The sequence below is a fragment of the Pelophylax lessonae genome (genome assembly GCF_965119305.1).
Source record: "Pelophylax lessonae genome assembly, chromosome: 6".
Taxonomy (NCBI): domain Eukaryota; kingdom Metazoa; phylum Chordata; class Amphibia; order Anura; family Ranidae; genus Pelophylax; species Pelophylax lessonae.
The window spans coordinates 181,348,772-181,374,396 of NC_138773.1; the positions used below are offsets into that span (position 1 = coordinate 181,348,772).

The following is a 25,625-nucleotide window of genomic DNA, read 5'->3' on the forward strand; positions in this document are numbered from 1 at the left end:
TGAAAGAGCCCTAAGTTACACAAAGCCACGGGTTTTCATTATGTACCATTATTATGACACTGGCATCCTAACAACCAATGATGTCATCATTCGATAAGGAGAATGTCTTTTGCCTCCACAGCACACTTGTTTGACCCTCCCAGTGCCCCTCTCCATCAGCACTGGAGTCACATTAGCTGAGTGATGGAGAGAAATTGAGGGAGAAAAGAAACATTGGAATACTAGTCGTTAGGGATGCACCGATCCGACTTTTCTTGTCCCTATACCGATATCTGGCATTGTGTATCTGCCGATACCGATCCGGAACTACACACATACACAATATGTATGCGGCTGCAGTACAGAGCAAAGCCGCTGCATCATGTATATGGCTCCACCAATCACAGGCGGAGTGCATCTGATATACAGGAAGTAGCGGCTCCCATCCCATACCACTACTACACCAAGTAAGGGACGGCTGAGCTGGGACTCAGCAAAACTGGATCGGCCCGTGGATCGGTTAATTTTACCGATCCCCATATCCAGCTATTGTGGCAGTATCGGCGCCGATATCCGATCCCAATATCGGATCGGTGCATCCCTACTAGTCGGTACCAGTGTACAAAAGTGTATTTGCTTTAGAAGAATAAATCACCTCTAACATTAGGTGTCCTATGTGTGGCTGCTGCTGCAGTATGTGAAACTATCAGAATAGTTTTTTTTTTACACTTTAGAATGGGGTGCCTTGAGATTGATACTTTTAAAGGGTGCCTTTGATACTTTTAAAGGGTGCCTTGACTGAAAAAAGAATGAGAAACACTGCCCTAGCTGATCAAGTACAATACATTAACTATCCAGAAAACGTTCCATTATTGTCTAAGGGCTTATACGCATCAGATGCCTTGGGCTGGGCTCTAATGTGAAGGTCCATACCAATGTGCTCTGTAAGTGTACGTTGAAAAAAATGAGACAAGCAGTATTTTATTGCATGGCAGTGCAGTTTGATGCATTGCTGCATGCCACAAATCACTGCAGTGCATATTGTAAAAAAAAAAATATTAGATGTTTCCAGCGTTTAATGCCCCATTCACACCTAAGCAATTTTCAGCTCTGAAGTTCCAAAACGCCCAACAAGCAAATTCCCATTCATTTCAATGGCCCCTGTTCACATCTGAGCGTTCTGTTACCTGAAGCAAAACACCCGACGCTCAAAAAAGTACGAGCTTCTTTTTGGGCAGATTAAAAGTGTTTTTTGGCCCCATAGACTTCAATAGAAACGCCTGACTTGAACAGAAAAAAGCTCTCCACCCCTATTTTCCTCTCCCTCTCCTCCCCTTAGTACTTTCTAATGGCGAAACAAAAACGTCTGAAGCTGTAAACCGCTTGTAATACACTTCTTAAACGCTTTTAAAAAAACATGTAAAAAGCAGCAAAAAAGCTTAAAAAAACACCCAAAAAATGCCAGTAAATCAATACGCAATAAGTAGAAGAGGCTTTCCAATGGACCAAGGACAGGTAGGACATAGTGCAGAAGACACAATCACTGCTGGCTTTGAATACCTTATATCAGTTTTTGTTCAACAGTTTCAAAAACGGCTGTACTTAAAATACTGAAAACAAATTCATAAACTATTCAAATAGTGAAGCACTTTCAATCTCTTCTTAAACTGACATATACATTATATAAAGAGACATATACAAAAATCCACAATCTCTCTGTAGCACATGGAGAGGAGTGGAAGTTTAGATATGCAAAGAAAGCATATTTAACCCTTATTAACAGTGGGGTCCTCATTGTCAGGGGAGAAGACACCCATAAGGTGTGGTGACAGGCACTTGGGGTGTTTGTTATGTGGAAGGAACTACATTTTTACAAGAACTTAGATATAGTTTTACCAATTGCACAAAGGTTAGATGGTGTTTTAGGGATTTTATGTTTGGACTACAATAAATATACATGTCAATTTTTTGCTTTGTATGAAGAAGATACTACAGAGTGGATTTTTAGATATAGTATGAGGAGGTAATTTGAGATTGTGGATTTTTGCATGTTTCAATTTATATAATGTATATGTCACCTTAAGAAGAGAATGAAAGTGCTTCACTGTTTGAATAGTTGTCGGTGGGGTGATATTTGTTTTCTTTATATATTTTTTTACTTATTTATTTATACATATACACTATATTACCAAAAGTATTGGGACCCCTGTCTTTAAACGTACATAACTTTTAATGGCACCCCAGTCTTAGTCCGTAGGGTTCAATATTGAGTTGGCCCACCCTTTGCAGCTATAAAAGTTTCAACTCCTCAGGGAAGGCTGTCCACAAGGTTTAGGAGTGTGTCTATGGGAATGTTTTACTATTCTTCCAGAAGCGCATTTGTGAGGTCAGGCACTGATGTGAGTGAGAAGGTCTGGCTCGCAGTCTGCGCTCTAACTCATCCCAAAGGTGTTCTATCGGGTTGAGGTCAGGACTCTGTGCAGGCCAGTCAAGTTCTTCCACCCCAAACTCACTCATCCATGTCTTTATGGACCTTGCTTTGTGCACTAGTCAAAATAATTTGGTGGAGGGGAGATTATGGCGTGGGGTTGTTTATCAGGGGTTAGGCTTGGCCCTTTAGTTCCAGTGAAGGGAACTCTTAAGGGGTCAGTATACCAAGACATTTTGGACATTTGCATGCTCCCTTTGTGGGAACAGTTTGGGGATGGTCCCTTCCTGTTCCAGCATCACTGCGCACCAGTGCACAAACTAGGTCCATAAAGACGTGGATGAGTGAGTTTAGGGTGGAGGAACTTGACTGGCCTGCACAGAGTTCTGACCTTAACGCAATAGAACAACTATGGGATGAATTAGAGTGGAAACTGAGAGCCAGGCCTTCTCGTCCAACATCAGTGCCTGACCTCACAAACGCGCTTCTGTAAGAACGTTCAAACATTCTCAAAGGCACACTCCTAAACCTGGTGGACAGCCTTCCCAGAGGAGTTGAAGCTGTTATAGCTGCAAAAGATGGGCCAACTCAATATTGAACCCTATGCCATTAAAGTTCATGTGCGTGTAAAGGCAGGCGTCCCCGTTACTTTTGGTAATATAATGTATATTTCCTATTTATTTACAGCAAACAAATTACTGCTAACATAAAATAAAATAAAAATGTCTTTTACAAATTACAGATCCAGCATCATGTTTTGTTTATTGTAATAACAGTTATATTAATATATTTAGATCCACATATGAAACTCACTCAGTCCCCATATCCAGTACAAACTGTGTAGTTGCGCCTTGTGTAATTTTCAGGAAAAATAATACTAGCATACAAACAATTTAATCTGGCAACTATTAGGATTTCTTGCTTGATTGTCATTTTAATGTAAATTAAGATGAGGTGAAGGTACGCCATCTGCTGGTAAATATGATATACTACACTGGGTGAAAAAACTACTTCCAATATACTGTGTTAAATATGTAGACAGTGTACAGGATGCTGGGAGTGTGTCCTGGACAGCAGGTATGTTTCCTCACTATTTGCGTTGTGGACCCTTTTAAGGGAAAGTTCAAGGGGCATTGTTTAGTACTCAGGGGTTCTCACACATGCAGGGTGAGGTGTTCTGCAGCAGTCCAGAGTCGGAAAGAAAAAAATGAATTTTTGTAAAATCTTACCGTAAAATTCCTTTCTCGGAGTCCTCCGACAGTCACCGCCCACTCATACAGTCTTCACCAATGGGGTATTGACTTCCTCTCCTTAGGAGTAGCTAGGCATAAGACTTGTTAAAACAAAAGCATTTACATAGACACACCCATGGGGGCTATCCCACTGATCCAATACCCCCCTGCAATAGCCATCCCACTTCAGTTTGGTAGCAAGCAGTAACCCTAAGTGTATAAAAACCCCAAAAGAGGGGCGGGGGCGGCTAACTGTCAGAGGACTCAGAGAAAGGAATTTTACGGTAAGATTTTTCAAAAATTCCGTTTTCTCTTACGTCCTCCAACAGTCGCCGCCCACTCATACAGTCTTCACCAATGGGGATGTCCCAAAGCAGTGTAGACATGAGGGGTGGGAAAACGCAACGGTCAGAAAAGGCAACGCAATACCCACATCAGAGAAAAGAACCTTACTCGAACAGCAAGGGAATCCTCTGGGCAACAAAAAAGCTCAACCGGAGCAACAACCCAGGAAAGCAAATAACCAAGGGGTTAAACAACCCCAACAGCCAGGGACCCACATAAAACCTGGGTCCCCTACGGTGCTGCCGCACAGAGAACTTTGCAGCCAAAGGAGGCATCAGCTGACGTCAGAACATCAATTTTGTAGAATTTTGAAAAGGTGTGCACCGACGACCCAAGTCGCAGCCTTGCACACCTGGGCCACCGAGGCCTGATGCCGGAAAGCCCAGGATGCACTCACCGACCTGGTAGAGTGCGCCTTGACAGGGAAGGGTGGTACCCGTTCCCTAATGGAATAGGCCTGAACAATTGTCTGTCTGATCCATTTTGCAATGGTCGCCACAGACGCAGCCATACCCTTCCGAGGTCCCTCAGGAAGGACAAAGAGAGAATCCGATTTGCGAAAGGATTCAGTCGACGACAGGTAAACCCTGATCGCCCTGACAGCATCCAAAGAATGCAAGGTAACCTCCTTAGGATGTTTAGGATTCGCACAGAGCGAAGGTAAGACAATGTCCTCATTGAGGCGAAAATCCGAAACCACCTTTGGAAGAAAGGACGGGTTTGGTCGCAAGACCACCTTATCCCTATGAACCACCAGGTAAGGGAAGCGGCAAGACAACACCGCCGACTCCGACACTCTGCGAGCAGAAGTGATCGCTACCACAAAGGCAACCTTCTTAGATAGCAGAGGTAACGAAATTTCCCTGATGTTTTCAAACAGGGAACGTTGTAACACGGACAGAACCAGGTTCAAGTCCCATGGAGGTAGAGGCTCCCTCCTAGGAGGGGCCAAGTGACGCACACCTTGAATAAAGGTGCGAATCAAAGAATTAGACGCCACAGGGCGCCGAAAAAGAACAGCCAGTGCAGATACCTGGCCCTTAATCGTGGCCAACGCAAGGCACTGGTCCACAGCCGACTGGAGGAAAGCCAACACCCTTGCCACCGAGTATGAACGAGGAGAAAAACCCCTGGACTCACACCAGGCAAAATAGGCTTTCCAGGTACGGTAATAAATCTTACCAGACGAGGCTTTTCTAGCCTTGAGTAAAGTAGGAATGACCTCTGAGGAGAGACCCCTGTCTCTCAGGACCCGGCTTTCAACAGCCATGCTGTTAAAGCCAGCGACTGTAAAGCAGGATGGAAGATCGGTCCCTGAGACAGCAGATCTTCCCGCATTGGCAGCCGCCATGGAGGCGAGGCTCGACGGCCAGGTGAACGATGTCCGCGTACCAGGACCGGCGTGGCCAGTCCGGCGCCACCAGAATCACCAGTGTTTGTTTCGGAGGCCAACCTGCGAAGGAACCTGGACAACAACTGAATCGGAGGAAAGGCATAAATCAGACGATACTGATGCCAAGGCACCACCAGCGCATCCGAGGCGTCTGCCAGAGGAGCTGAGACACGAACAGATCCACATCCAGGGATCCCCATTTCGCACACAGCATTTGAAATACCTCCAGGTGCAGGGACCATTCCCCCTGGTCCAGGGTCTGGCGGCTCAGATAATCAGCCTGCCAATTCTCCACACCCGGAATGTGAACTGCCGATATCGCCGGGACATGAGTCTCGGCCCTAGACAGAATACTAGTCACTTCCTGGGCTGCCCGGGCACTCCTGGTGCCCCCTTGGTGGTTGATGTACGCCACCGCAGTGGCATTGTCCGTCTGCACCCGTACAGGACGGCACTGCAGACGATCCGACCAATGGAGCAGGCACAGCCTGATCGCTCTCAATTCCAATATGTTTATCGGAAGGGAGGATTCCTCCTCCGACCAAGTGCCCTGGGCAGATAGGGTGCCCAGGACGCCACCCCAGCCTGACAGGCTGGCATCCGTGGTAACCACCGTCCACAGTAACGGGCGGAAGGGCTTCCCTTCCGAGACAGCCGGGGACTGAAGCCACCACAAGAGATCCATTTGGCGACTCAGAGATACTCTCAGGTCCAAGGACTGAGGAAGTCTGTCCCACCTGGCCAGGATCTCCGCTTGTAGAGACCGCGTGTGAAACTGTGCAAACGGTATCGCCTCGAAGGCTGACACCATCAACCCCAGGGACCGCATACAGGTCCTGAGTGACGAGGATCCGTTGTCCCTGAGGGACCTGACCTTGGACTGCAGGGTCCGGAGCTTGTCCTCCGGCAAGAACACCCTCGCTTGAGCAGAGTCCAGAACCTTTCCCAAATACGGGAGACGAACCGAAGGAGACAAGGTGGACTTCTGAACGTTGATGGTCCAACCAAACTCCTGAAGCATCTGGACCGTAGTGGACAGATCTCGCAGCAGGCTCTGACTGGCACTAGATCTTAACAGGAGATCATCCAGATATCCCAAGACCGCAATGTCCTGTGCCCGTAACAGGCCCAGAACAGGCGCCAACACTTTGGTAAAGACCCTTGGAGCCGAAGCGAGACCAAAAGGTAACGCCACAAACTGATAATGATCCTCCGCGATGGCAAACCGGAGGTACCTCTGATGACCCTCGAAAATGGGGATGTGGAGATACCCATCCTTCAGGTCGATAGAGGCGAGGAATTCTCCCGGACTCAGAGAGGCCACCACCGAGCGGAGCGATTCCATGCGGGATGATAACCCCCTGAGCGAGGAGATCCTGCCCCGCTTGATGCAGGTCTTGTAACCTCCCTGGGGTCAAATGAAGGTTGGAGGGAAAGAATCTGTCTGCCGGCCATGAAAGAAATTCGATCTTGTACCCTGATCGAATGATTTCCTGAACCCACCTGTCCTGAACTCGGAGCAGCCAAGGTTGGAAGAAACCGCGCAAACGTCCCCCCACCCCTGAAATGGGTGAGGGCGCCCCTTCAGGCAGAGGCGGACTGAGCCGCCGCACCAGCTTGGCCGGATCTTTGTTTGCCGATCCAGGGCTTTTTCTGGCCACCCTGGCCCTTGAAAGGTTTTCCCTTGTACTGTGCCTTGAAGGCACGAAAGGACCACTGGTTGGGTTTAAAGGCGGAACCCCGCTTGCCACGGAAAAACTTGCCCTTAGGGTCCTGGGGCAGCAAAGTGCTCTTGCCCCCAGTGACTCCCTTAACCAATTCATCCAGGGATTCCCCAAAAAGGCAAGACCCCGCATAGGGAATGACAGCCACCGCCTTCCTAGATTTCTGGTCAGCCGACCAGCTCTTCAACCATATCAGCCGACGGTTAAGCACCAGCCAAAGGGGCCTCATTTAAGGCCGCAGCGCACAAATACATGACCCCTTGATAAATCTGGTCCACCATGTCCACGGTAGTGGGGGGGGGGCAGAATCAGCCACGAGTGTGCGTCTGAGCACCTTGGTCCAATCCGCCACAGCCTGAGCCGCCATGACAGAGGCGAAAATAGGTTTCAGCATGGACCCTGCCACCATGTAAGAATGGCGCGCAAGAGATTCCAGCCTCCTATCCGTAGGATCCCTAAATACCAGAGAATCTTCGGTGGGAACCAGAGTAGCCTTGTTCAATCTGGCTACAGTGTGATCCACTTGAGGAGCCACACACCAGCGTGCAACCGTAGTAGACGCAAAAGGGTAGAGAAGTTGAAACCTTTTAGGCACCGTGAAGGTGTGTTTCAAATTGCGCTATTGCTCATTCACAGTGTGATGAAACTCAGCAGCGCAAGGAAAAACCTGCGCCGTCTTGCGGGTTCTGTGTGTGCCAAAAGATGACACAATGCCCGGAGGATTGGGCTCATCCTCTAAATGTAGTGTTTCTTTTATGGCAGAAATCAGCGCGTCCATAGCTGCGCGTTCCTCTGGCGTCCCAGGGGGGGAATCACATGACTGCCGACCCCAGACAGAGGCCTTACATAGAGTGTACTTACCTGTGCCCAATGGCGTGGGGTGCCTCATATTAAACGGAAAACCGCCGCCCTCAGATGGCAGGGGAGTGCCGCCAGCCAGAAAACGCAGGACACCAGGGGTGCACGGGCGAACCGTACATGTGTCCGGTGAGGTAGCCACCTCACAAGGCTGCATCCCTGAAGACAGGGATGGGTCGTTTGTGAGGCCAGGGTGAACACATAGCCTTCTAAATGCTCGATGGCGGGCTGGGATTCCATCTGATCCTCTGTCCTGGATAACCAGGATGACCAGTCCGATTCCCAGCTCCGCAAACTCCATCTTCATCCGAAGATCCGACTAAGAGCTGACAAAATAAACAGCTAGTATAGCAAAGAAAAAATGACATTTTCAGAAAATAAAATCATAAAATATAAGAAGAAGGCTGAGACTGTAGCCCCAGCACAGGGAAGCCTGACTACTCCTGAACTAGGCAGAAGACAAACTGAAGTGGGATTGCTATTGCAGGGGGGTATTGGACCAGTGGGACAGCCCCCATGGGTGTGTCTATGTAAATGCTTTTGTTTTAACAAGTCTTATGCCTAGCTACTCCTAAGGAAAGGAAGTCAATACCCCATTGGTGAAGACTGTATGAGTGGGCGGTGACTGTCGGAGGACGTAAGAGAAAGACTGATTTTCAGTTCTCTCAGGAATGTTAAGTACTCATTTAAGACTTTGAATTTAGAGGTTCAGAGAGACTTTGGGTGGGAAAGAACCTCCAAACTCTGGTTACAGAAACTTTGGCCCTGAAGGGGTTAAACCACCTACAAGGGAGTCTTGAAAGGCAGCAGGGAGCACCCAACAGGTGTATGTGAAGGGGAGTATGAAGCAGAACTCCTTTAGGCGCAAGAGGGGTGGACTGCTTGAGACTGATACACAGCTAAGCTGCTGGTGACTTTCCTTTGGGACCACTGAGACAGGCAGGGACATAACTCTGTCAAGGGCCATGTTTTTTGGGTGATGAGCCAAGAAGCTTGACTTGTACCAGGAGTGTGGACAGTTTTGTTTATTTTACACTGCAAGCAAGGTGTTTTATTTTACTTTTGAGCAATACAAAACTGCTTTGATTTTATCAATGTACTTGGCTGATGATCTCGGCTACTCCAGGTTGCAACTGGTGGAGGATGTGGGCAATTTAGTCACAAAAGCCATGGGAAGCAAAAATTACATTGAAATGCATTTGCATGTCCTGGATCGGAGCAGCACAGGCGCTGCAAACCTCCAAAGGTGGCCTGGAATCATTTTTAAAAGCCGTGGTTTCGAGCACGGTGGCATATTGGGAGGCAACATGGGTGCAAATACAGGCCCGGCGGCAGGCCCCCATGGAAGCCAACTGATGCCATTAGGATACACAGAAATGCCAGTAGCAGGCTTTTGAAGAGGCAAACCATCACCATGAGGAGGCGCTGGTTCAGAAACAACAAGCTGTGGCACAGGCAGTCATAGCATAGCAGGAAAACACCCTTTTACTGGCCGCCCTGTTTACATTCCAGCAAAAAATCACTCAGGTACAAGTGGCCCGCCTTGCAGGAAGCAATGTAGCTTCTCTCTCAGGGACGGGAGCAAGCCTCTGTTGCACTCATCGACTAGGCAGCCAGAAGGGCCAGTCACCACCTGCAAAAATGACTTCCTGGTAATAACATGTAGGGATTTCTGTCCTCCTTTTGAGAGAACAGCAGAGAGAGGGATGGCCCCAAGACCAGTGGGCTGGCCTTATTGCCCCTTTTCTCAATGTAAATCCACAAAAAGCCTATGTTGACCTACCATCTGATGATGTCAAGAACCATGTACGACTGAAGGTGGAGAGATCCTGGCCCACTTTGAGGTGACTGCTACTGAGTGGGCCCAAAGGGTACACTGCTGGAGGTACTATCCAGACCACCTGCCCAGGTCCCAGATGTATGACCAAGCTTAGCTGGTCAAGAACTGGATGCAGCCAGAGGCGTTGTCTGGTCCTCAGATGGTGGAGTTAGTCATGATGAACAGGAACCTGCAGTCCCTGCCAATGATCATCAGCACTGGGTGAGCCATGGAGAACCCAAGACAGTGGTCTAATTAAAATAAAATGGTCTTAGCACAGATACACTGTGGTGGAGGACCTTCTAGGACCTGCCAGGTTCCCAAGGAAATCTACCAGTGTGGAAAGTAAAGTCACTGCCAAACCCAGAAACTAGCACTCAGGAGAGACAGGGAGCGACCATTTCAGCATCTAAGAGTTATGCTCCGCAAAAAGGAATGAGAACCTGCTGTGCTGGCGTTATTACTCCTGTGGCCATATCCATGCTCAGTGTCACCTGCATAAGGAGCCCGTGGAATGCGCAGCTACACGGAGGACTTCCTGCTACACTTAGAGGGTATGCGCTGCCTTCCTGAATCTGACCGATGGGCGCTTCTAATGTGACATCTGGATGAATAAGCTTCACATCCGGGCCTTACTGGACGCAGGTAATATAGTGACCCTTGTTCATACTGGGGTAGCTGGGAGAGTTGACCCCATACATAAGACTCTCAAAGTAGTAGGCATACACCGGGAAACTAGGGAGTATCCACTGGTGCCAGTGACAATAATTACCGCTTGTGGCACCAGGACCCAAGAGGTCAGGATGGTACCCACCTTATACATGACTTCTAGATTGCAAGCTCTTACGAGCAGGGCCCTCTAATTCCTCCTGTATTGTAACTGTATTGTCGTCCCTCACATTGTAAAGCGATGCGCAAACTGTTGGCACTATATAAATCCTGTATAATAATGATCATAGCGGTATGGGACTGTCCTCTCTTTGGAACTGTGGGACTATGTAAGTGAAGGACTGCCAGGACAGTGTGACTGATCTACAAAAAAAACAAATCCTCACTGCCAGCTATATCCTCAAACTACAACAGTACTGTCAAACAAATACTTAGCTACCACTGTATGTGTTCCCACACCTGGTAAATAATAGAATTCAATATGTGTTGCGCTTCTGAGATTGGAATGCAAATAAACATAGAAATAAAAAATACCAATAAAAAAACAAAAACTTTTCATAGAAATGAATGTCCAAATACATGTATGCAAAAAGACATTAAACACAGTGTAAGGTAAAAGACTAATTAACAATAAAAACTATAATAATTGTGTGGCAACGTTGTCATTCCTCGTAACAGTCAATCCAAACTTCTACATGTGAAGAAGTAATGCCACAACTTCAGTGCTGGGCTCCACACTCAAAAGAGATCCACCTCTGTGCCTAGATCGAGTCATATATAAATACAGATCTGAGGCACCTTCCCCAGATCACAAAATGAGAGGTTCAGGTCCCTTCCAATTTTCGCATATCCACTCCTCCAATACCCAGGTATGTACCACTTTAAGGGATTGGTTATACTTGCCCAGCCTAAGTGTTCAAAGCAAATAAAGGCCGCCATAGTGTAATAATCCCACAAAATACCAATTTAAAGAGAGAAAACACTCACATTTGAAAAAGATCAAAGCAGCATATTAAAAAAACACATGGGGATAACACAGATATCACTTCCGTGCTGCTTCTGGCCTACGCGATGATGTCACCCGGCTCCGCCTAACGTGCTGCATCATTTGTCACGTGATTATATCAGGGAATGGGCTAGGTGACGTGTGCCAGGTCTAAATACTGCCAGAACGTTTACCTGTCACCATAACAACCAAGTACGATCCAATGCAGTGTTTACAATAAAAAAATTAAAAAAAAATCAGCAAATACTTTGCAGACCATTCCACAGCAACATCCACATTGGAAATACAGGGCTGAAAAAGATTGTAGGATATAAAATACATATTCTAATGATCGCATTTTGATGATGGCTAGATACAGGTAAGTAGTTATGCATACAACCACAAAAAAAAAAAAAATGAAAGACAAATATTAAAGAAATTAAAACATTTAAAATATTAAATTGCAAATGTATTTGAGTGCAAAAAACTGAATTTTTGTAAAATCTTACCTGTAAAATTCCTTTCTCTGAGTCCCCCGACAGTCGCCGCCAGCTTCATATTCGTCACAATGGGGTATTAGACTTTGCTCCGAAGGAGTAGCTAGGCAACAGAATATGTTAACATTAAAGCTTTTAACATATCCCACCCACAGGGGGTGGTCCCCTCAGTCAAAACCCTCCTACTTCCTGCAACCATATCTCAGTTTCAGTGGAATAGCATTCGAGTATACAACCAAACCCCAAAAGAGGGGCGGGGGCGGCGACTGTCGGAGGACTCAGAGAAAGGAATTTTACAGGTAAGGTTTTACAAAAATTCAGTTTTCTCTTACGTCCTCCGACAGTCGCCGCCAGCTTCATATTCGTCACAATGGGGACGTCCCAAAGCAGTGCAAACATGAGGGGTGGGAAACGCAGCCGCGCCGTAAGGCAACGCAGTCTCCACATCAAAGAAAGGAACCTTACCAAAGGAAGGACACCAGCTGGGCAACATGAAAAAAACTTGCTCAACAGGAGCAACAACCCAGGAAAAACAAATAACCCAGGGATAAAAAACATATCCCAAAACGCCAGGGGTCCAAAACAAAGGACCCTAAGGAACTACCGCACTAAGAACCTTGCGGCCAAAGGAAGCATCTGCCGATGCCTGAACATCTACTCTGTAGAATATTGTGAAAGTGTGCACGGTCGACCAGGTCGCCGCCTTACACACCTGGGCCACAGAAGCCCCATGACGACAGGCCCAAGACGTACTCAGACATCTAGTAGAGTGCGCCTTCACAGGCACAGGAGGAACTTTTCCCTGCAAAGCATATGCCTGTTCAATGGTCTGTCTGATCCATTTGGCGATGGTAGAAGCCGACGCCGCCATACCCTTCCGAGGACCCTCCGGAAGGACAAACAAAGAATCCGTCTTGCGAAAAGACTCAGTCGATTTAAGGTAAACCCTTATCGCCCGAACAACATCCAAAGAGTGCAACCTCACCTCCTTCAGATGTTTAGGCTTCGCGCACAGCGAAGGTAAGACAATATCCTCATTGAGATGGAATTCCGAAACTCGCTGCGGAAGAAAAGAAGGATTAGGTCGCAAGACCACCTTATCCAAGTGAATGACCAGATACGGAGACTTGCAGGACAAAGCCGCCAGCTCCGACACTCTGCGAGCCGAAGTGATCGCCACCAAAAAGGCGACCTTTTTGGACAACATAGACAAAGAGAACTCCCTAATCTGTTCAAAAGGAGCACGTTGTAACACAGATAGAACGAGATTCAAGTCCCAAGGAGGCAGAGGTTCCCTCCTAGGAGGGACCAGATGCCACACTCCTTGAACAAAAGTGGCAACCAAGGAGTTAGAAGCCACAGGACTTTGAAAAAGAACGGCCAGCGCAGACACCTGACCCTTGACCGTAGCCAGCGCCAAACGCTGGTCGACACCCGTTTGAAGGAAAGACAACACTCGAGAAACCGAGTACGTGCGAGGTGAAAACCCCCTGGACTCACACCAGGCAAAATAGGCCTTCCAAGTACGGTAATAGACCTTCCCTGAGGAAGGTTTTCTCGCGTTGACCAAAGTGTGAATGACCTCAGGGGAGAGACCCCTATCCTTCAGGACCTCGGTCTCAACAGCCAGGCCGTCAAAGCCAGCGACTGTAAAGCAGGATGGAATATCGGGCCCTGAGACAGGAGATCGTCTCGAAGAGGTAGACGCCATGGGGCGTCGACCGCCAGATTCACGAGGTCTGCGTACCAGGACCGGCGAGGCCAGTCCAGTGCCACAAGAATCACCGTGCTGCGTTCCGAGTGCAACCTGCGAAGGAACCTGGACAGCAATTGAATCGGTGGAAACGCATACATCAGCTTGTACTGATGCCACGGGACCACTAACGCGTCTGCCCGAGGGTCGCGCGTCCTTGCCACAAACCTTCTCACCTTGTTGTTCAGACGAGACGCGAACAGGTCCACATCTGGCAGACCCCACTTCGCGCACAACATTCGGAAGACAGCCGGGTGGAGAGACCACTCCCCCTGATCCAGGGTCTGGCGACTCAGATAGTCCGCCTGCCAGTTCTCCACCCCCGGAATGTGAACCGCCGTTATCGCCGGGACATGAGTCTCGGCCCAAGACAGAATGTCGGCCACTTCCCGAGCCGCTCGGGCACTCCTGGTGCCCCCTTGGTGGTTGATGTAGGCCACCGCCGTGGCATTGTCCGTCTGCACCTGAACCGGACAGCCCTGCAGCCGGTCCATCCAACGGCGAAGGCAGAGATTTATCGTACGCAATTCCAGAATGTTGATCGGAAGGGAGGACTCCTCCTCCGACCAAGTTCCCTGGGCGGACAGAACGCCCAGAACACCACCCCAGCCCGACAGGCTGGCATCCGTGGTGATCACTGTCCATGAGATAGGACGAAAGGACTTGCCCCCCGATACCATCGGGGCCTGGAGCCACCACAGAAGATCCCTTCTGGTGCGAAGGCTCAACTAAATTAGAAGATCCAGAGATTGGGGTCACCCGTCCCACTTGGACAGGATCTCCGCTTGGAGACCCCGCGTGTGAAACTGGGCGAAGGGAATCGCCTCGAAAGCCGAGACCATCAATCCCAGACATCTCATGCACGTCCGGAGGGACGAGCACGGACTGTCCCTGAGGGACCTGACTTCCTCCTGAAGAGTCCTGAGCTTGTCTTCCGGCAGGAAGACCTTCGCCTGGATCGAGTCCAGGATCATTCCCAGGTAGGGAAGACGAACCGACGGACTCAGCGTCGACTTTGGAAAATTTATCGTCCAACCAAACTCCTGCAGAGTTTGCATCGTGACGGACAGGTCCTTTTCCAGACCCTGGCTGGACGCAGACCGAACCAGAATGTCGTCCAGATACCCCAGGACAGAGATGCCCTGAGCTCTCAACAAAGCCAGAACGGGTGCAAGCACCTTGGTGAAAACCCGAGGAGCCGAGGCGAGACCAAAAGGCAACGCCACGAATTGGTAATGATCCTCCGCAATGGCGAATCGAAGGTACCTCTGATGACCCTCGAAAATCGGGATGTGAAGGTACGCATCCTTCAGATCGATGGAGGCCATGAATTCCCCCGGAACCAGGGCAGCCACCACCGACCGCAGGGATTCCATGCGGAACTTGCGAACCCGCACAAAGCGGTTCAAAGCCTTCAAGTCCAGAATTGGACGAACCTTGCCCTCCTTTCTGGGCACAGTGAACAGATTGGAATAAAAACCTGTCCCGATGAGGCACCGGAACCACCACTCCCTGAGCCCTCAGGTCCCGCACCGCTAAGTGCAGGTCCCGCAAACGCTCTGGAGACAGTTGAAGATTTGAGGGAAAGAATCTGCTCTCCGGCCGAGAGAGAAACTCGATCTTGTAGCCAGATCGAACGATTTCCTGAACCCACCAGTCCCGCACGCGGGCCAGCCAGGGCTGAAGAAAAAAGAGCAAGCGTCCCCCCACCCCAGAACTGGGTGAGGGCGCCCCTTCAGGCCGCACTGTTATGGGCAGTGGGTCCGGACTGACCGGACTTCTGTTTACCAGACCACGGCTTCTTTTGGGAGCCTTGACCCTTGAACGGTTTGCCCTTGTAGTGCGACCGAAAGGCACGAAAGGACCCCTGAGGAGGCCGAAAATTAGTATGCTTCTTACCAGGAGCCCCCTTAGCCTTGGGGAAGTGGGGCAAGAGCGTGCTCTTACCGCCCGTGATCCCCTTTATCAACGTATCCAAGGACTCCCCAAAAAGGCGAGATCTATCATAAGGCAGATTGGCTAAGGTCTTGCGCGAAGATTGGTCCACCGACCAACACTTCAACCAAACCAGGCGGCGAGACAACACCGCCACGCTTTGTACACGTGCAGCCAACAGCACTAAGTCCAAGTCCACATCACACAGGTACATGACACCCTGATGGATTTGATCCACCATATCCAATGTCGCCGGCGAGGCCGAATCAGCCACTAGGACGCGCCTAAGCACCTGCGTCCAACTTGCGACAGCCTGGGCTGCCATAAGAGAGGCAAACAGAGCTTTAAGCATCGAACCCTTAACAGAATAAGTATGACGGGCAAGAGACTCCATTCTCCTATCCGTGGCATCTCGGAACACCGGGGTATCCTCTGCAGGAATCGCAGTGGATTTGTTCAAAACCGCAATTGCGTGATCCACCGGGGGTGGCACACACCACCGTTCATCAGTGGCAGGCGTGAAAGGATAACGCAGCCTGAACCTTCTTGGCACAGCAAAAGGTTTGCGTAAATTGCGGCATTGTTCCTTAACAGCGCGCTGAAAATCATCAGTGCAGGGAAAGACCTGCGATGTCTTGCGTCTTTTCTGCGTCCCATAAGCCGCCAAGGCAGCGGGAGGACACAGTTCATCCTGCAAACGCAGCGTTTGTTTTATAGAAGCAACCAATTTATCCATGATTGCAAGCTCTTCAGGCGAGCCAGAGGGAGAATTATCAACCCCTTCAACCTCAGCCTCCACCTCGGACCCCACGAGATCCAGGGAGGAACGGGACCCTGATAAGGAGACCCCAGCCATAGTAGCCCCATCACCTTCACCCTCAAAATCAGAGGAAATAGAAACTCTGGGTCTTTTAGTGGATTGAGCAGCCACCAGCATCTGCACCTGAGCAGCAAGGTTATTTACCACTTCGGCTAAATCCCCCCCTGGGGGGGAAACAGCAGTCCCCTGGCTTCCCACCAAGGTGGCAGGAAATTTGCCCTCCTGAGAATCCATTTGCCCCAAAAAAATATGCCGGAGAATAAAGGGTTAACTGCCCCTTTAACAAGCGCGGCGAGCGCAGCCCACCGCACACACACACAAGCACAATGAGACCCCCACAGGGATAAAACTGAACACAGGCAATGGATATAGGAAGAAACAGAAGGATAAAACCTGAGGAGACCCCTGCTGCTGCTGCCGCCTCGATCGGTGCACCCAGGAAAGAGGAAGTGATGTAATCAGGGCGCTCTATTAAAGCCTATAGAAGGCTACAAGAAAATGGCCGCCCGCAGTGAAAACATGCGGCTGGAGCGAGCGCAGGCAAAATGGCGCCGTTTGGCGCCGAAAACCGCCGCTCCCCCACTACTGTGATGCAGATAACACCACCCATGTAAAAAAACATGGCGGATCGCTGTATCGTGCCCCAAACATGAAAAAAACATGCCCCACAGCACACAGCCCTTCACACTGTACACAGGCTGACACAGACAGTGCCACACAGCCCCCCCCCCCCTGCAGCCCACAGCATGCAGCCAGAGCGATAGGGAGACAAACAGTGTGAACAGAGGCAGGTTACACAGTCCCAGACTGACACCCTCCCCGACAGACAGGTCCCCACATAGATACACTTACCTCATAATGGCATGGGGAACCCGCACAGGCGAACAAGCCGCTGCACATAAGGCAGGGAGAGTCGCATCCAGGACGCACAAAATCGGGGTTAAAAAACCGCACAACGTCCAGTGAGGTAGCCACCTCACCAATCATCCCTGCACCGAACAGGGATGGGTCGTTCACTGCGCCAGGAGCGTTACCTGGCTGAACGCTCGAAGGCAGGCTGGGAAGCCACTGACCCACGACCTGCGACCAGGGGGATCAGCCCGAGACCCAGCCCGCACGAATCCTCTTCATCAGAAGAACTAACTAACGCTGACAAAAAGAACAGCTAAGTAAAGAGAGAGAAAAAACTCAAACAAAAATCAAAAAAGAAGAGAAAGGCTGAGGCAAAAAGCCCCAGCATAGAGAGATCCAGCTACTCCTGACAAGCTAGAAATTGAAACTGAGATATGGTTGCAGGAAGTAGGAGGGTATTGACTGAGTGGACCACCCCCTGTGGGTGGGATATGTTAAAAGCTTTAATGTTAACATATTCTGTTGCCTAGCTACTCCTTCGGAGCAAAGTCTAATACCCCATTGTGACGAATATGAAGCTGGCGGCGACTGTCGGAGGACGTAAGAGAAACATAATTTAACAACTAGTTCAAAATGTATAGACCTACAGTATATAAGCCACTACTAGGACAAACACACTCCATCTAGTGGCTAAACACAATATAACCCACCATAAAATGAATGTTAAAAATGAAAAAAAGACCAAGGATCCTTCGAGCGAAGCAGACCTAAAAATAAAAAACTTAAAACCAATAACAACAAATATGATACCCAAAATAGAAGGAGAATTATTAGGTCACATAAGGCACCAAAAGCTAAATGAGCCTGAACACTACTCTACCTAAAAATCACTGATAAAACAATTTAAGTTGAACTCAACATTGAGTCCTTTGGGCATTTCAGGTCATTACAAGGGGGGATCCTTTACACCTGGTGTAAAAAAGATTTAACTGTCACATATGGAAAGGCTTCTTTACAGTAAGAGCTATAAAAATGTGGAATAGACTCCCTCAAGAAGTAGTTCTGGCCAGTTCAGTGGATTGTTTTTAAAAAAAAGAGCTGGATGCAGTCCTAAATGCACAAATTATAACTGGATATTAATAAGTATTGGTAACACCATGTATTGTTGATCGCCTCCTGGGGGATCAGGAACATTTTTTTTCTCCTGCAGCAGCAAATTGGACCATGATTTATAAGATCTTATTTGCCTTTCTGTGGATCAACTGTGGGTATAGGTTTGTGTATGTGGACGTTTTCTATTTGTTTTTTTCTATTGGTTGAAGTAGATAAACTTGTCTCCTTTTTCAACTTGACTATGTAACTACATTTAGGTTTCCCTTCTGTACACAGTGGTGGGGGGAGCACTTAGATTGGCCACTCTACTTGGCCACAAGAATTAAAAAAAAAAAGAGATATCACCAAGTTTACTGACAAGTTATTTATATACGTAGGAAGGTTAAATGATCTATAAGTTATAAATAAATACATGTAAATAATAAATTTGGTTTACTATCTCAAATTTTAGCCACTTGCTGACCGCCTGCCTGCAATGTACAGCAGACAGATGTCTCGCACAAGCAAAGCAGGGATTAGAAACGTAGAGATGTATTAGTAAAAGCAACACACCGGCCAAGGAACACACCAGACAGGTCAGGGATAAAGTTGTGGAGAAGTTTAAAGTAGGGTTCGGTTATAAAAAAAATCTCAAGCTTTGAACATTTCACGGAGTACTGTTCAATCCACCATCCTCAAATGAAACGAGTATGGCACAACTGCAAACCTACCAAGACATGGCTGTCCACCTAAACTGACAGGCCAGGCAAGGAGAGCATTAATCAGAGAAGCAGCCAAGAAGCCTGTGGTAACTCCAGAGGAACTGCAAAGATCTACAGCTCCGGTGGAAGAATCTGTCCATAGGACAACTATTAGTCGTGCACTCCACAAATCTGGCCTTTATGGAAGAGTGGCAAGAAGAAAGCCATTGTTGAAAGAAAGCCATAAGAAGTTCCGTTTGTGAGAAGCCATGTGGGGGACACATCAAATATGTGGAAGGAGGTGGTCTGGTCAGATGAAACCAAAATTGAACTTTTTGGCCTAAAAGCAAAATGCTGTGTGGTGGAAAACAAACATTGCACATCACCCTGAACACAACCCATCCCCAACATGAAACAGTGTTGTGGGGATGCTTTTCTTCAGCAGGGACAGGGAAGCTGGTCAGTTGATGGGAAGATGGATGGAGCCAAATACAGGGCAATCTTAGAAGAAAACCTGTTAGAGTCTGCAAAAGACTTGAGACTAGGGTGGAGGTTCACCTTCTAGCAGGACAACAATCCTAAACATACAGCCAGAGCTTTAATGGAATGGTTTGGATCCAAGCATATTCATGTGTTAGAATAGCCCAGTTAAATTCCAGACCTAAATTCCATTGAGAATCTGTGGCAAGACTTGAAAATTGCTGTTCACAGATGCTCCCCATCCAATCTGACAGAGCCTGAGCTATTTTGCAAAGAATGGGCAAAATTGTCACTCTAAGGCTCCATGTACACGGGACGTTGTTAAAAGTCCCTTTGAATGCTGGAATTTTTAGGACGTTTGAAACGTCCGTTCGGTCGCGTTTGTACCCGCGTTTAGCAGGCGTTTAGCGGCGTTTGCGTTTAGAAGCGTTCCTAGAGGTCAAAAAAATTATTCCCCTTTAAAATGTAAAAACGCGAACGCTAAACGCGGGTCATCGCGTTCGGATGCGTTCGGACGCGTTTGTGCGTTTGAAACGCCGGGAAACACACGTTCGAACGCAAATAATTGCGTTTTAAAAACAGTCCCTGAACGCAACTGCCTGCAAATGACTGTAAACGACCTGGTGTACATGGACAGATAAGATAAAATGTAGATGGGTTCAGGGGCTTCTGAAAAAAATGCCCAACTGCTCCTAAACGGCCATTTCCAGCGTCCCGTGTACATGGAGCCTAAATGTGCAAAGCTGGTAGAGATATACCCAAAATAACTTGCAGCTGTAATTGCAGCGAAAGGTGGTTCTACAAAGTATTGACTCAGGGGGGCTGAATACAAATGCACGCCACACTTTTCCCATATTTATTTGTAAAAAATGTAGAAAACCATTTATCATTTTCCTTCCACTTCACAATTATGTGACACTTTGTGTTGGTCTATCACATGAAATCCCAATAAAATACATTTACGTTTTTGGTTGTAACATGACAAAATATGGAAAATTTCAAGGGGTATGAATACTTTAAGGCACTGTAACATAATTAATTCATGTTTTTTTATATAGAGATGCCCCTTCTTGCAGGGGGCCTGGAGAAATTGCCCCCTCAGTCCCCTATAAATCCAGAACTGGTTTCCAACACATTTTATAGAGTTAAAATAGTTCCTTTATATGGTATTAGCACTAAAGTTTACAGCATATTGTTTAACAGTAAAAATAAACGTATGTCAAGGTAATATGGTGTATTATTCTTTGTTTGCTTTCAGAATCAGTCCTTCACCATACAGTACATCACTGCGTTTTTCCAATACCCTGATTGTAAAATGTCAGAACAGTAACAATATTGGCAACTGTGTACATAACTGCTTACAGTTTACTTAAGCATTAACAAGTGGTCTTCTCTTTACGTCAGTATTTCAACTTCTCACGCAAACAAATCTGCTTCGCAAACTGTTTGGTTTACATTTACACCCATGACCAAGCTTGCTTGTGAGTAGATTTCTTTTGTATATTATTTTTTAATAATGCACAAGGATAGTCCATTCTCGTTTTCTTTCTTCTAGTTGAAATGATTTCCCTGATCTGAGGAGGGCAACTAGGCCTAAAACACATATGTAAAACCCAAGGCCCGCAGGTTGAGTCTGGCCCGATAGGCCTTGTCATGTGGCCCTCACACCTAGTTTTGAAGCCAGAATGTGGCAGATCTCCATTCCGCCACTTCTGGCTCTCACCCCCCACTCCCGCTCCCCGCTATAACTTGTATACACAGAAGCCTTCTGTATTTACAATGTACAGTTTTGCTCTCAGCGACTCCTGGATCTAAAAGATCTATGCATGCACGCATAGTGGGGACAGATCTCTAGAATCTGAGGGAACAATATCCCTGCAAGATGGGGTACTAGAGCAACCTACACAGGGAGGTACTAGAGCCACCTACACAGGGAGGTACTAGAGTCAGGCTAGGTAGTAAAGATGTGAGAAAGCTTTGGGGGGGAAGAGGGGATTTGGGGGTAAATCCTGAACTCTGTACACAGCAAGCCCCTTAACTCTGCACTATGTACGTAACGCACCCCGGAACTTTGCACTCTGTACGTAATGCACTCTTGAACCCTGCACACTCTATATAGCGCAACCCTGAATAGGGCACTCCTGCAACTGTACTCTGTACATAACGCACTCCTGAACTCTGCACTATGTACGTAGTGTAATCCTGAACTCTGCACTCTGTACGTAACACACTCCTGAACCCTGCACTCTGTACGTAACACACTCCTGAACCCTGCACTCTGTACATAACACAGTCCTGAACCCTGCACTCTGTATGTAGGGCACTCTAGTTACACCTGGCCCCTTGAGGGCAACCATACTGCTGATGTGGGCAGCCATGAAATTGAGTTTGACACCCCTGGCCTAGAAGCCTCCCTATTTGTGAGAACATGAAGGTTTATGGAAGGATGATCAAGACTGATATACGCACTTGTTGCTGACACTTTAGCGCTGAATTGTTTTTTCCTCTAGTCACAAACATGTAGTAAAAGCTTGGACTCGGAGCTAGTCATTAAAGTAATGGATGACTTTTAACATAATTTCCGTTTTGTGTCATTTATTATATAACAAGTACATATTTTTACTTACACCTCCCATTGTTATTCCATCAATAAAAGCGATATAGGGTTTTCTGTATGTTCCTGGCAAACAAAAAAATACAAAGATCAGAATTTAATTTTCTGCAGCAAGGCAGAACTGTAAAAGGAAGCTGATACAATTATCTGTGTGTTTCGTTGACTAGCACTATAGGGGCTTGTGGCAATAGCATCAGTTTGACATTGATTTTACACACATCTGAGATCATTCTTGATTTATTGACAGGTGTATTTGACCTTCATTTAACGTTTTTCAAGTGGGTTTTACATCCCCACAAGCTTTATTGGCTCATCAATAAATAAGATGATAAGCTCATCAACAAAGCTTCTAAAGCCACAGCAACTTCATGTCTGCAAGACAGTCAAGTTTGAAGTTGACACCCAGCTGAAAAGATAATTATTACTAGGGATAGACCGATATGTTTTTTTCAGGACCGATACCGATATTTTGGTCACAGCGTATCTGTATTGGCCTATATGGGCCGATATTTTGTACATTTAAAGTTTTGAAAAATAAAGACAATTTTTGACACAAATCTGGTACTGAACATGTTAATTTTTGTTTAATGCTTAATGGCTGGCTTGCTGGCACCCTGTGGTTGAAGGCTGGCTGGCACCCTCTGGTGGGTGGCTGGCTTGCTGGCGCCCTGTTGTGGGTGGCTGTCTGGCTGGCACCCTGTGGTGGGTGGCTGGCTTGCTGGCACCCTGTGGTGGGTGGCTGGGTGTCTGGCACCCTGTGGTGGGTGGCTGGCTGTGTGTCTGGCACCCTGTGGTGGCTGGCTGGCACGGGCTGCTGTGGGTGGGTGTATGGCTGTGATACATTCCCCCGAGACTAGTCCCGACTCCAGACGAGGCTGTCCAAGGCGAGGGAGGCAGCCTAAGAAGGCAGAATGACATCACAAAAATATCGGCAATATCGGCCAGTTCCAGGGCCGATACCGATATATCGGGGAAAATGCATATCAGGCCTCGATATATTGGCCTCGCTGATAATCGGTCTATACCTAATTATTACCCTTCCACTTTTACAGTGTGGCTCTATTTCAGTTCTTTATGGTAACAACATGGCCCTTTAAAGCTGGAGGACAAAAAGCATGTCAGGTTCAGCAACTGTGGTCTTACTCTATGACAAAATGAATAATGAATAAGTATGGGTGATATTGGTAGAATCAAGGACTGGCTTTAAACAATTAATTAACAACTTGCATTTGCAGTCCTTGGCCACTCCAACTGCCTAACCCCATTCATGAAGAGCATATGCAAATAGGCAGTCTTCTTCCATATATATTATTTTGTGTGTTTGTCCTGAGAGCACAATGCTCTCTAATTGGCTATCACAGTAATCACTCACTGTACAACCCACCCTTGTGTTTTTTTCCCCCTGCTTTTGAATGGAGAAAAAGATACATGGGAGGGGTTACTAAACCTGGTGCACACAGAATCTGGTGCAACTATGCACCAATCAACTTCTAATTTCAGCTTAGAAAGAAAGGGAGAGCAGGGCTCTCCCTCTGTGTCCAGACATTAAGTTATATTCCCAAGTGGTGAGATTATAAAACAATTAGCAAACAAATATTATGATCAGAACCAACAATAAACCATAAGTTATATGAATGTGATATTATATAAAAAACAATCCAATGTTATAGTGCACCATTGTGCCAAATATGCGTAAATCCTAAAGCGCAAACTGCTAAATGAAATAATAGTGCAAAAATTGTATATCAAGTGTCGTAAACTGGAAAAAAAAGATGATCAATGAAAAAATTCATAAGTGATCTGGAAGAAAGGAAAGTCCCAGAATGTTTGTTTTTTCCAAAAATATGTAGCAGAATACATATTGGCCTAAATTGATGAGAAATTCGATTTTTTACATTTTTTTATTGGATATGTTCTATAGCAGAAAGTATAAACTATTGTTTTTCTTTTTCAAAATTGTCGGTCTTTTTTTTGTTTGTAGCGCAAAAAATAAGAACCGCAGAGGTGATCCAATACCTCCAAAAGAAAGCTCTATTTGTGGGAAAAAAATTACATACATATACATTTTATTTGGGTACAGCGTCAAATCACCATGCAATTGTAAGTTAAAGTAACGCAGCGCCGTATCGCAAAAAATGGCCTGGTCATTAAGGGGGGTAAACCTTCCGGAGCTGAAGTGGTTAAGCTTTAACAATAAAACACTGATTAGTTACTATGCACAGCTGCACGAAATTCTGTGTGCACCAGTTTCAGTAAGGCTCCTTCACACATACGGACCGTTTATTTCATAAGTTCAGTCACGTCAAAATGGATGAAGTATTCATCAGTTTTCATCCATTTTTTATCCGTTTTTCGTAAGTTTTTTTTACATCCACTACCAATACAAAAACAGATGAAAACCTGACCGTTTGTCAGTTTACATCCAGTTTTCGTCCAAAAGTTTTTTTAATGGAAGAAAAATAGAGCTTTGATCAGTTTAAAAAAACTGATGATGACGGATGTGGATGTAAACTGATGTAAATGGATGATCATCCATTTACATCCGTTTTTCCATAGAGATGCATTGTTGTCCATTTTTCAACCAACGGATGGATGAAAAATGGACAAACGGACAGCATGTGTGAAAGGGGCCTAAGGCAAACCGCCGACTGACCCCAGATGGATGGGGAACTGATCGGATCGGATGTCGGAGGGTTTTAATGGACACATGTCCGCTGACATCCTCCGCGCTGCATAGAGAGCAATGGATAGTCTGATGAGGCCACCTGAAAAACTGACAAGTGGACCCGATCGGACCATCCATTGCTTTCTATGCAGCGGAGGATGTAAATGGACACATTAAAACCTGCCGACATCCAATCAGATCAGTTCCCCATCCATCTGAGGGGTCAGATCGGATGTCAGTCGAATGGAAGCGGATGCCTATTGTGATTAACATATAACACATCACCACGCATGCCGGAGAGCAATCATTTTAGCACCAGAGCTCCTGCGAAACCCTAAACTGGTGACCTGTAGGGGCTTTTAAAGAGTTACCTATAGAAAATATAGGGTACTGAAGTTTGTTCCCATTTCATGGGCACAGCCACTGGGGTGACATGTTGTGTATCTATTTACTCTGCACAAACTCGTCCATTTTATCTTATCAAAAAAATTGGGTCATTTATTGCGTTTGTTTCTCCTAAAATTAACTTTTGTGTTATTTTTACTGAAATTTTGTGTTTCCTAGAACTTTGAAATAGAATTGTATAACATAAAAACCTACCACTATTTTATTCTCTAGGGCAGCCTTTCTCAACCTTTTCAACACAGAGGAACCCTTGAAATACATTTCTGGTCTCGGGGAACCCCTGCTAAAAATTAAACAAATCTACAACTCATGACACATTAGTGCAAGGATCCTCAGTGGGAAGAATGCTCCTTACTCTTGTCATCATTGGGAAGAATTA

General features: G+C 46.8%; 1 protein-coding gene across 1 annotated transcript in view; it reads right to left on the reverse strand.

The window, feature by feature from the left end:
- Window positions 1-25,625, reverse strand: part of HIBCH (3-hydroxyisobutyryl-CoA hydrolase) — a 225,500-nt gene that overhangs the window by 134,984 nt on the left and 64,891 nt on the right. The window contains exon 6 of the mRNA XM_082260054.1: window positions 22,190-22,242. Within this exon, the coding sequence (XP_082116180.1) occupies window positions 22,190-22,242 (53 nt within the window). The remainder of the gene's footprint in view (window positions 1-22,189; window positions 22,243-25,625) is intronic.